Genomic DNA, 12,601 nt, shown 5'->3' on the forward strand with positions numbered 1-12,601 from the left:
AGGCGAGGCTGTCGAGCACAGGTGCCACCGGTCCCTCCGACCACCACCAGCAGTGGGTTAAGTGTCTTGCCCAAGGACACAGCAGCAGAATTCTTTCAGAAGAAGCACCAGTTGTCAGATCCTGCTGTTGTTTACTCCCAGTTGCATTCATTGTTATTGAAGCATTTTAGACAGGCATTATAGCGAAATTATACATTCAAATTAATGTTGCATTTTAAAAAAATGGTTAGTAGATTTTTACTAGTTTAGTGTGAAAACTGCAGTAAATAAACAAATCATCATTTTCTCACGTAGCAAAGTCAGGATCGATGCTTTATAAATGATTTGAGTGTTGTGATGAATCAGCTGCAACAAATAGATTCAAACATGCTGGTGACTCATCAGGGTGTGTTTACCTTCCATCAATATGGAAACAGGGAATGGCTGTTCAAACACACCTACACACACGCCAGTGACCTCACAGTGGGCAGGTCAGTGGGCTGTTATGAAAACGCAGGCTAGTGTGTGTGCATGCGTGTGTGTGTGTGTGCGTGTGTGTGTGTGTGTGTGTGTGTGTGTGTGTGTGTGTGTATGTGTGTGTGTGTGTGTGTGTGTGTGTGTGTGTGTGTGTGTGTGTGTGTGTGTGTGTGTGAGCCTTCCACTGTCACACATCCATGAGACCGATTTATGAAGCAAACATAAACTGTGTATCTAACTATTTACATTGAGAGGAAACACTTGTAACCTAAAATGACCTTGGTGTTGCAGATCTTGTACTGTCTGGGATCTCCTGCACACGGCCCACCAACAGGGTTCCTAAAACAGAAACAACAAACTCAGCTAAACGCTTCTGGGCAAAATTAGAAAAACATACGCTGCATAGAAAGTGCACCAAACATAAAAATGGTAAAAGTTTAGTCCTATTTTCTTTCTTGATCTTTGATTATCAGCAATTGTTCATATATGTTCTCCATACAAACATATGGTAAATGGTAAATGGTCTGTATTTGATATAGTGCCTTCTAGAGTCCTGGAACCCCTCAAGGCGCTTTACAACACAATCAGTCATTCACCCATTCACACACTCATTCACACACTGGTGGGGAGGAGCTACAATGTAGCCACAGCTGCCCTGGGGCGCGCTGACAGAGGCGAGGCTGTCAAGCACTGGCGCCACCGGTCCCTCTGACCACCACCAGCAGGCAACGTGGGTTAAGTGTCTTGCCCAAGGACACAACGACAGCGACAGACTGAGCGGGGCTCGAACCAGCAACCTTCCGATTACGGGGCGAGCACTTAACTCCTGTGCCACCATCGCCCCAGATGTCCTCTTAATTATGCTGCTGAGGGCAAAAATAAAACAATTTCATTCAATCAACACAAAAAAGAAATCTGATTTGGAGAAAGAAATAAGTAGACGAGCGTTAGGGTTCGATTAAAGATAGGACTGTCAATCATTAAAGAACGCTTTCATTGGTTTCCTAATTTTGCTTGAAAAGCTGAATAAAACACAAACAGATGACAGATTTAGAATGCTAATGTAAGTTAGAAAGATGTATTTCATAAATCTTTTAATAAGTTATAAATAAAGTGGGCGTTTCATCATCACTTTCCATAGTTCTGGTTCTTTGTTACCTGGTAAGGCAGGTGCGAGTCCGTACAGAAGCTCCGCCCCCACAACTGCGTGAGCAGACAGACCAGCCGCTCCATGTGGCCCACTCGTTTCTGAAGTTCAGCTGTCGTCGTGCACGGACAGGATGTTCTGGTGAGCTGCTAGAACCCCACGCAGAACCCCAGGAGGCCTGAAACAGTGAAAGGATGGGGATGGAGCTTCACACAGATCCAACTGTGGCTTCAGATCACTGACATCACACAGACTTCCTGAATATTTGCATCCAGTTTTGACAAGTTCAAAGACTTCAGATGCCAGACTACGTATCTTTTCATATTGATCATTTACTGATGGGTTTAGAAACTAAAGCTTAGGCCATGACACACACCTACCTAGATGAGCTTAATGTCTTTGTTTGTGACAACTGATTAGGAGTCAGTCTGAAGCATTTCCTATAGCATAGCATAGCATAGTTTATTTATATAGCACATTTAAAACGCAGCATGGGAGCTGCCCAAAGTGCTGCACAGGCTAAAACAAAACACAACCATTCGAAATAACTAAAACAGAGGATAAAAATCCCAAACAAAAGCAGATGAATACTAAGAACACTTAAAACAGGGATTCCCAAAGTGTGGTGCGCGCACCCCTGGAGGTGCGCGAGCTGCCGCTAGGGGGTGCGCGAGGTGAAAAGTGTAATGGCTGCAGAGCTCAGAGAAGTCTGTCATATGTCACCATTAGCGTAGAAACTCATTTGTAGGTGGGCCTAAGAAAAAGTAAGTGGGCACAATAAATATAATTGAAAACAAGTATATGTTTGTGAGCGCGTGTATCCTCCACATGTGCCCTAGCTTCATAATAACAATGTGCCGAGCTTCAGCACTCTGGCCTGTGCAGCCCGATATGTTCTGTATTTGATCATTTTTAACGGTGTTGGAGGAATCTGAAGGTGGTGAGTCATTCTGGCAGATTGTAATTAACACCTGTCTCATGCAGGTGTTCTGACATTGTAAACCTCACACACAGAACATTGGGGATGTAACTAAATAAATCAAGAAATGATTCCCATTCAGGCTTTTAACAGCGCGCTGAAGATCTGAAGTTCAGAGTGCGTCTGTCAGAGGTCAGACGCGTTCCAGCAGAACCACGGCTCACGGGTGCACAAGTGAGCACATCTGGGCTGGGCAGAAGTAATTTTACGACATTGGTTTAAATAGCGCCAATAACGAGACGCGGTGACTTGAGCGGCTCATACACACACACACACACACACACACACACACACACACACACACACACACACACACACACACTCACACACACACACACACACACACACACACACACACACACACACACACACACGCACACACACAGATTCAATAAGCGCACACGCTGCGCAAACTCCGGCGCGCCGTCAGACTGAAGACAGAAATGAGCGCTGCCTCCTCTGTGATAAAAACTTTTAAGAGGTTTTATAAAATTTTTCATTCAAGGTCAAATTAAGATATTAGGTTCTATTTTGGGATGACGTATTAAAGTCGGGTCCGCTCCAGCCAGTGACTCCTCATGAACCTGACAACAACTCATGTTACTGCAGCATTTGTTATTCCAGTCCGCGTGGCAGCGGATCGCAGTTTCAGCCACACCATAAAAAGCAATAAGTCGGTCTGAGGCAAAAGTGAACCTCATGGCTATATCTTTTCCATCTTTTCCCGTATAGACATTTGATTACGCACAAGTAGGTGATCAGCTCAGGTTTACGCAGAGCAGAAGAAAGGAGAGCGCTCTGGCCGCACAGGTTAAACGTTCCTACTTTAAGAAAACCGTTAAATTGCATTATGTGCTACCTGGGCATTCTAAATATTTATTTAAAATTAAATCAAAGGAAAATGTAATGGTATCGAATGTTTATTAATTACTATTTAAAAAATGAAAGAGATGGGGAAAAAGGTCGATCATATTTTTTTAACCCTGTCTGTTTAGCTTGACGTCTGATATATATATATATATATATATATATATATATATATATATATATATATATATATATATATATATATATGTGATACAATAAAACACTAAAACGAGTCACTGTCTAAATGCCAAAGCGTAGAAGTGGGTCTTTAAACGAGATTTAAAAACCGCCAGAGATGGAGCCTGCCGAACTCCAATGGGCAATGAGTTCCACAGCTTTGGGGCAGCATGGACAAATGCTCGTTCACCCCGCGATTTGAATCGCATCCGTGGCGTGCACAGCAGCAAAAGGTCAGCCGACCTCAACGTGCACGTGGGTACTTATGGAGTGAGCAGGTCAGAGAGAATAGGGAGGTGCCAGGTCATTTGAGAGCTTTAAATACAAAGGTCAGTAACAAACTGCACTCTGAAAATGACAGGGAGCCAGTGAAGATGTGAAGACTATGGCAAATGTATTCAATAACCTTTGAAGTTGAAAAAAGATTTAAAATCAAGGTACAAGGTAACGACAGGGAAATGACTCCGTCTGCCTTTGGGGGTGATACTAAGCTGGTCACCAATAAATCTGCTGACTCATTCAAAGCACTGTTTTGACAGATTTTGAATATATTTCTTCCTTGTCTTTACTTATTTTTGTTATTAGACTCATATTCCAAATATAATGTGTTTACTGTGTACAATATCCAAACAGCTTGTCAGTCCAATGAAAAAATAATAAGTAGTAAGAATTATAATTTTATATAAAAATCTGCAACGTTAAAATTTTACCAGATTAATTTTCATTTTCACAACAAATTGGTTGTATTTCATATTTACCACATATGTGCTATGATGGCCCATCAAAAATGTAAAACAGTGGCCAAGAGAGGAGTCTATGTAATAAAGAGACGATGTTGGCATTAAAACAAAAAAAAAAAAACGTATTATTACAGAATATTTAATGTTCCAGAGATGTGATTCTTTGAAAATGTTCCAGTGACAAACAAACAAGTCTTTGCTGTAATTCAGCTCTTCCAGGGTAGGGAGCCTAAGTCTCCTCCCCTTCCGGTCAGCTCATGGGTCCCTGAAGAACAAAATAATGACTGCAGGCCAACGGGACTAAGAGAGCTACATCCTAATCAGCTTTGCCTTACGACCTGAAACAAAATATGTTATAATTCAATTTAAAACAAAAGTAACAATGTGTATTTTGACCATGCCTGTCATGTAATTTGAGCTTTATCAGCTTGTAAAAGTTCGTAATTATTTGACTACAAATCAGACGTCGGCATGTCACATAAGTGACGTCACCACAGAATCTCCTCTCCCCTAGCGTAGCCGCTACTTACCGCTTGGCCAGATTTATGGTGGTTCTTTCCTCCTGAAGGAAGGATTCAGCCATTTTCTTCTCCGTGTCTGGTTTGATAATGTCAGTTTGGTGATACACATTTGTAATCCTGGATGTATTTTCACACAAAACCTAAAATAACTTTAGTTAAAAAATAAGAGCTTTCTTAGCATCAGAATGTGTCTTTAAACACACATTCCACAACTTTTACACCTTAAAATAACTTATTTTGAAAGGTTTTGGTGGCATAAACTATCATCTATTATGCTCATTGTCAGAGCTATGATAGAGTTATGGGGTCCCACGTCATGCGGTCCACCACCGGAGGTACTGACTGTGAGTTGCTTTACGGCAGTGCCATGTAGACCCCATAGACATGAATACATAGATGCCCCATTGGGCGCTGAAGCGCATAGCAGCCTCGCTGTCATATTGGATGGGTCTCTTCACTCTCCAAAGTCAAGCAGAGTGAGCAACTATGTATGTTTTTGTGCAGCCTACGGTGTATGTTATGTTCTAATTAACTAGTGTTGTAATTATAATGTCTGATTTTTTTGAAAAAGCTTGATAAAATGTGTTTTTTAGTTGGGTAAGCACCTTCTTCAGTAGAAATGAATGCACTGGGGGCGAATGGAGACCCATCTAAAATGACGGCCAGCCACTACGGCAGTTCCAGCAGCGCCAGTCCAAGGGGCGTCTATGTATATATGTTTATAAAGTATTATAATGTTTATAATTCTACTTATGATGGACCAAAACCATAAAGTTATGAGTTTGCTGCTCACCCCAGAGAGCAGAGACAAACCAGAGGGAGAAACCATCGGCCAAAGCAGAGAGATTGTGCTGCGATGTGAGGAGAAGCAGCGGGGGGTCAGCAGGTGAGTTAATGATGCTAGCTTAAACTCGTGTGCTAACATCACAATATTGTACAGATTACTACTGTGTACTAGACAATTAAAATAGTATCGGTCGGTTAATATAATATTAATACTAATGAGTGTCTGTCAGCGGTCTCATACTCGTTAATATACGTTCACGTAACGTAGTTTAGCGCTTAGAGAGAGAGAGAGAGAGAGAGAGAGAGAGAGAGAGAGAGAGAGAGAGAGAGAGAGAGAGAGATGCTTGTTATCTGGTTCTGGAGCTCATGCGGGCTTCTGTGAGCTGGATCTGACCCAGAAACCAGTGAGCCAGCTGAGTTGGCATTTTTAAAAGCCACACATCCTGCCCTGGAGGTTCGGGCGGCGGTTCTGATCTGGTTACAACCCTGAAACCAGCTCGACTGACCCGCTGAGCCACGTGTCTCTTCTTGTGGTCGGTTCTGACCTGGTTCTGACAGTGATCTGAGCCCCAGAAATCCGCATTTAATTTTTTAAACCCTGTCACGGGTCTCCGGAGCCCATTGCGGACCTCCCTGTCCTGGTACCAACCGACGTGGGCTACGGAAGTCCGTCTTTTCAGCTGCACAAAACGCCCTCAGGCACGGAGATAGAGGCATTGTTTCTCTGATCTGGAAACCTGTGGACTCGATGTCCAGACAGGCTGGAGCTGGTACAGCCTTCACAGACTATAGTTTATCAACATGAACACAATCCAACACTAGTAAACACACACTGACTGGCTAACATGACCTCTCTACTCTAAAACTAGCCACTCTCCACACTGAGCTGAGGCAGCGCCAAGCTTCTAGCTCCCTTTGGTTACGCCAGAGGTTCAGATTTAGACAAAATAACCTTTTTGGAGGCTTTGCTGAGAAAGGACAATTTTAATAGAAAAACTTTGCTGTTATGTATTTTAAAATGCACAAATCCACAATAAGCATTTCTAATAGTATTTTTGGACATTTCATATGAATTAGAAAACAATTGAACCTGCTATTTGCTCTTGAATGTGTTTGTTTGGTAAGGGTTAGGAAAACGAGTTGGAAAACAGCCAGTCAACATGCCTCTTATGCGTGACAGAGAATTGATATTACGACAGTGACGTTACGCAGCAAGCCTTGAGAGGATTCAGAAATTGTCCTTAATATTAATAGACATCATACGTGAAATCCATGGCACACAACAATCAGGATAAAAAATAGCATTTTTAGATCCGTTGACTTGCATTCATTTTTTCATTCTTCCAGGGACCCATGGTCCGGATGGGTGTGACTTACGCTCCCTATACTATTTGCTTCTTGTTCTAATTTTTTTTAGTTTTTGTTTATCTGTGAATGACACCATCTATCTGACTGTGAGCACTCTACAGTGCCATCTTGCAGCTGTGGGCTGATGAATGGAAACCGTCAGCAATTTGAAATGCTGGAATATCATTTAAGAAACAGAAATCAGTTATGTGCGACTCCTCCTAGAGCCTCCTCCTCCTCAATTCTAACCAGAAAGTAAACAGACAAATTCATCTATTCAAGAGGGTACAAAGAACAACAGACAGCCTTGTGAGCCTGGTGGATCAGGATCAACAGAGCCAAACAATAAAAGTGATTAGACAAATCCTGCTGGTTCTCCTCACACACATTCCAGATTCTCTGCCCTGGAGGAGCACGGAAACTGTCAGCTGTCCCAAAGGTTTCTGATACAGAAGCTGATGTACACACACACACACACACACACACACACACACACACACACACACACACACACACACACACACACACGTGTTGGTGAAAATTTGATGAAATAATAAACAAGACATAAACATATTACTAACTGATGATATTGCAACAAATAAATAAATAAAGTAAATGATTTGTGTCTGTAAGAAATAGTTAAAATGCATATTTTGAGGAAACAAAACTACAAAAGTGTTCAAAATGATTCTTTGGTGTTTAACAAAGTTTTTCTGGGTTTTATAATTGATTTAATACAACAGAATAAAATCACCGGGTCTAATCTCACCATTGATTAATTCTCTCAGGCGTTTGTTCAGACGTGTAGCTTCAACCATCAAGATAGTTATTTTCAATGTATTTAAAATAAATGAAATCTTAACTAGCAGCATTAAAACACGCTCTGACCCAACACACTGTTGAGAAAAATAATAGCTTGCATTGTAATTACATTTATAAATTATATTATCTATATTTTCATTATTAACACTTTAAAATGTGATATTTACTGCGTCAATTGAACCAAAATGTGCCAAAAATAAAAGTTTACACGAGTGAAAGTATTAAAATGTTCATTTATTCTCATGAACAGGGGCCATATTTACAAAACTTTGAGTTGAATCCTTACCAAAACATGACTTAAGCTCAGCAAGAAACAAACAATTTACGCCGGGTTCAAAGTCTGATTAAAGTTCTTCTGTCAAGTGTTTCTTTATAAATCACAAAGTTTGCATGGAAAGTCACTTATGCAGTTTTCTGCCCTTGTTTTGTGAGTAAGCAAGCTTTAAAAATGACACTCCCGCCCAGGTCACTCTAGCCCCTGATTGGCCCGGAACCAACAGACGTGTTTTATTTGAATAATGAGACGCTATGCTTCATGAAAGCTCCTCCACACTAACGCGTACACGGCTGCCTTTTTACAATACGTTTTATAATCAAATGTTATTACAAGTTTTTCTTTGAACTAATCTAACTTTTTTGCCAGGAGGAAAAACCAAACTGACTCTCTTTGACTTTGTGACTCGTGCTGAACACACACTGAGCTGAGATCAACCTGGGCTATGACTTTCCATCGTTTGTTCTTTTCAGGGTCACCTGACGTCGCCCTCATTAGTGTTCAGCTGGTCACATTAGCGTTGATAACAGTGGGAGATGGGGTGAGCTGGCTTCTAGAATAATGAACGCAACCCTTGACCTTAACAGTTCAGCTCATCCCCTCATTTCAACTCAGAAATAAAAATTTATGTCACACTGAAGAAGGGAAAGTTGGAAGGATGAGATTTTAGAATCTCCCATCATGCCTCTTGTCATGCTAACTATAATGCACCAACAAACACTATCTTTATCCATTTAAAAATTCTAAAATTTCACGATATTGTTGGCCTGCATACTCTGGCCATTGTATATCAGGCATATCATGCTAATCTTCCACCTTATCTCCACAAGACGTTTGAACACAGGGATGGAGGATATTGTCTAAGAAGAACTGGGATTTTCAAAATAAAGAAAACTAGAACCAATAAAAAAAGAAGACGTATTTCAGTAAGAGAGTGAGTTTAGGGAATAGCCTTGATGATACCATACCATAGTTTATTTATATAGCACGTTTAAAACGCAGCATGGGAGTGTCACGTTGAGGTGTGGGTGGCGGTGGACCATGTGTGGTGGAGCTGACCAGGAGGCAGGAATGCAGGCACGGATAACATAAAAATGGATTTAATAGCGGATGATACAGCGGGAAGGATGAGAACAATAAAACAACAACAATGATCCGACACTGACACATACAAGACGGGAGGTATAAATACACAGGGAAACAATCAGGAACACATGGGCAGGTTAACAAGGGGCAGGTGAGACCAATAAAAACTAATCAGGGGCAGGAGTCAGAGGGAGGTAGGAGCGGATCGTGACAGGGAGCTGCCCAAAGTGCTGCACAGGCTAAAACAAAAGCGACCATTCTAAGTAACTAAACAGAAGATAAAAATCCCAATCAAAAGCAGATAAAACATGATGAATTCTAAGAACACATTAAAACAATGACACAACACTAAACACTAAAACGAGTCACTGTCTAAAAGCCAAATCGTAAAAGTGGGTCTTTAAATGAGATTTAAAAACCGCCGGAGATGGAGCCTGCCGAACTCCAATAGGCAACGAGTTCCACAGCTTTGGGGTAGCATGCACAAATGCTCGTTCACCCCGCGATTTGTATCGCATCCGCGGCGTACACAGCAGCAAAAGGTCAGCCGACCTCAACGTGCGCGTGGGTACTTATGGAGTGAGCAGGTCAGAGAGATAGGGAGGTGCCAGGTCGTTGAGTGATTTAAATACAAAAGTCAATAGCTTAAACTGTACTCTGAAAATGACAGGGAGACAGTGAAGATGTGCCAGGACAGAGGTAATATGGCTACGTCGGTGTGTATTCGTCAAGAACCTGGCAGCAGCGTTCTGGACGACCTGCAGCCAATTCAGGGCAGAGACCGGAACACCAACGAGGAGGGCGTTTGCGTAGTCAAGGCGAGAGGTAATGAAGGCATGGATGACTGACTCCAAATGCCTCCGTTTTAGGATTTGTCTGAGGCGAGTCAGGTGGCAAAGCTGATAAAAGCAAGACCTCACTACGGAGTTTATCTGCTGGGCCATTGTGAGTCCAGCATCCATCTTTACACCGAGACTTGACACACACTGTTTGGGGTTGAGAGTTAAAAGGTCGCAAACAGGGTGAGAGCTATGGTGGTTGCGGGGGTCAAAAACAATATACTCAGACTTCTTTTCATTTAACTTTAAGTTGGATGCCAGCCAGCCCTTCACGTCATCTAAACATGCAGCCAATCGCGAGCCCGCCTTCTTCTCATCCATTTCTACACATAGTTGACAGTCATCAGCGTAAATGTGATAGCTCAGGCCATACTGATTCAGGATATTGCCCAGAGGCAGAAGGTAGATAGAAAACAGCATAGTGATGACAGTTTAAAAAATCGTGCTCTTTGAAAATATTCAAAAAGTGTTTTAAAAATAACTCTTTAAGTAATTACTAAGCACAACAAAATTAGGTTTGTCACACGTTTATACCTCTTGATTGATTTTGTTGAATCCAAGATGATGTATGTAATAACTATTGTTATTAACTGTTGATATTTATGACACCGTTGATTTCTTGTAATGAGTTAATGGGTAGGCTTAAATAAGTTTAACTTCAGCCTGTACCATTTCGGTCATAAATTATATCTAAAGAAACTGTCTTATTTACAAAAGGAAGTTGGACTTTTGTTAATGATTATTATGATCATTATTAGAAAATTATTTTCTTTTTCATGTGTCTTATATGCATTGTTATGACTGGATAAAATAAATAAATCTCAAAATCTCAGATGGGAAACAGTCTTTAGAGTCAAATCTGAGGCTGATGGAGGAACTTTCCACACAAGATAATTGATTTGATTTAATACAACAAAACAAGCACAATGAAAAAAAATGTGATTCTCTAGATAATGAAGGAATGTCATTTAACTCTATTACTTATAAGAAAATGAGAACACAGGCAGTAAATCAATGAAAAGAGGCTTGGAGAAACAGCTCAGTGGTGTTTTGACTATTAAGATTTAAAAGTAAAGTGGCGTCATTTGTAGAAACCATCAGTGCGCCTTGGTGATGATAAAATTGTAAATAAATTATTACCTGGAGTCTTATTTCCTTATATTTGGACATCTTACCTCTGATTGGCTAACAGCAACACAACTCTGACTCTGTTTTCTTTGTGACATTGCCTGAAGGAGTTCTGCTGTGTGGTGGAGTTGCTAACACTAATGAGTCCATGAATGTTAAGTGACAATGTGATGTGGATCTGACAGAAGCTAATGCAGGAGATAGGTGTAAGACTATTTTTATGTTCAGCCTGCATGAAAAACTCATGATACATTATAATCAGATATAATAATTTAACAATGGTTTTTCAGTGTTCCACACCTTTAAGGACAATGGCCAGTTTTCAGAAAAGTTAAGTCAGCTCAGTGACATTCATCCCACAGAAGCAAAATGGAGAATCCAGGACGATGCTGTGAGAAAACTGCCACAAGTTCCAGCTCAATCAGAAGAAAACCACACCATCTCCAGAGCCCAGCCACCTAAGTGTTACTGGCGTGTAATGAGAACGAGCTGTATATTACTCTGAGACCAGGGGCTGTACTTCACAGAAACTACTCAGATCCGTTTATATTACAGAATCAGTGAGTCTTAAAAAGTTGGAGCCCACAATAAAGGAAGCATTTGAAGTGTGTGACATTAAATCTAAAATACATACTGAAAGTTAAACAAAACGTGTTAGCTATGAAGCAATCAGGTTTTGTTTTAACAAAGTCATGGAAACTCTATGTTTGACTGTTTGGTCATTCTAAAAAGCTTTCCTTGGATGTCACTTAAAACTGAGCTGTGCTGATGGGCTACAGGATCAGGTGGAGTTATTTTGGATGCGGCTGTGCAGGGATTTGCGTGGATGTTGGAACGGTCAAACTTACACTCTGTGGGGAGGCAGGGCAGCCGGGAGCAGCCAGCAGCAAAACAAAGGTCAGGACTGCGTACGGAGAGGGCCACCTGAGGACACAGCCGGGGTAAACACTGTCAGTTGTTGTGTGACAAATCAAAGTGTAAAGTAGTTACAGCAGCGGTAGCTAAAGGAGGACATGAGGACAAAGCCCTGGTCAGACAACCTACACAATCTGTGATGCAACTGAAAACTCCTGCAAGCAAAATACACGTCCAGGAATGTCCCCTCCAGCCCAGCTTTTGACCTGCTGACATAAAGGATGCTAAAGCAGAGTCCCTGCTGTGTTTACATGAAGCTTTTTCACTTCACTTATAATCAGAGTTACTGGAGAACCGGCAGCAGTAGTTTAGTAGTACTAGACGGTTTGTGACATTCAAGCAGTAATGCTTTCTCAGTTCCCTGAGAAAGTGGACATTTGTAAGTTGATCACTTTTTAATAAAATTATACAAAGACATCAGGTTTGTCCACCATCACTAGTATTTGTAGGGGGATATTAAAGCAGCAATGCAGAGTTTCTCCCCTTTTCAGGAATTATGTGGGATGTTTTGAGAATC

General features: G+C 41.2%; 1 protein-coding gene across 5 annotated transcripts in view; it reads right to left on the bottom strand.

Moving 5' to 3' along the window:
* The window catches only part of adamtsl5 (ADAMTS like 5), a 62,751-nt gene that overhangs the window by 17,657 nt on the left and 32,493 nt on the right, over window positions 1-12,601 (bottom strand). For all 5 annotated transcript variants that reach the window (XM_015953967.3, XM_054732536.2, XM_070554748.1 and 2 more), the window contains 3 exons: window positions 12,018-12,093; window positions 1,615-1,781; window positions 735-795 (listed from right to left, as the gene is read on the bottom strand). In XM_015953967.3, coding sequence (XP_015809453.3) covers window positions 735-795; window positions 1,615-1,781; window positions 12,018-12,093 — 304 coding nt within the window. The remainder of the gene's footprint in view (window positions 1-734; window positions 796-1,614; window positions 1,782-12,017; window positions 12,094-12,601) is intronic.

This window comes from Nothobranchius furzeri, chromosome 9 (assembly GCF_043380555.1).
Source record: "Nothobranchius furzeri strain GRZ-AD chromosome 9, NfurGRZ-RIMD1, whole genome shotgun sequence".
Lineage (NCBI taxonomy): Eukaryota > Metazoa > Chordata > Actinopteri > Cyprinodontiformes > Nothobranchiidae > Nothobranchius > Nothobranchius furzeri.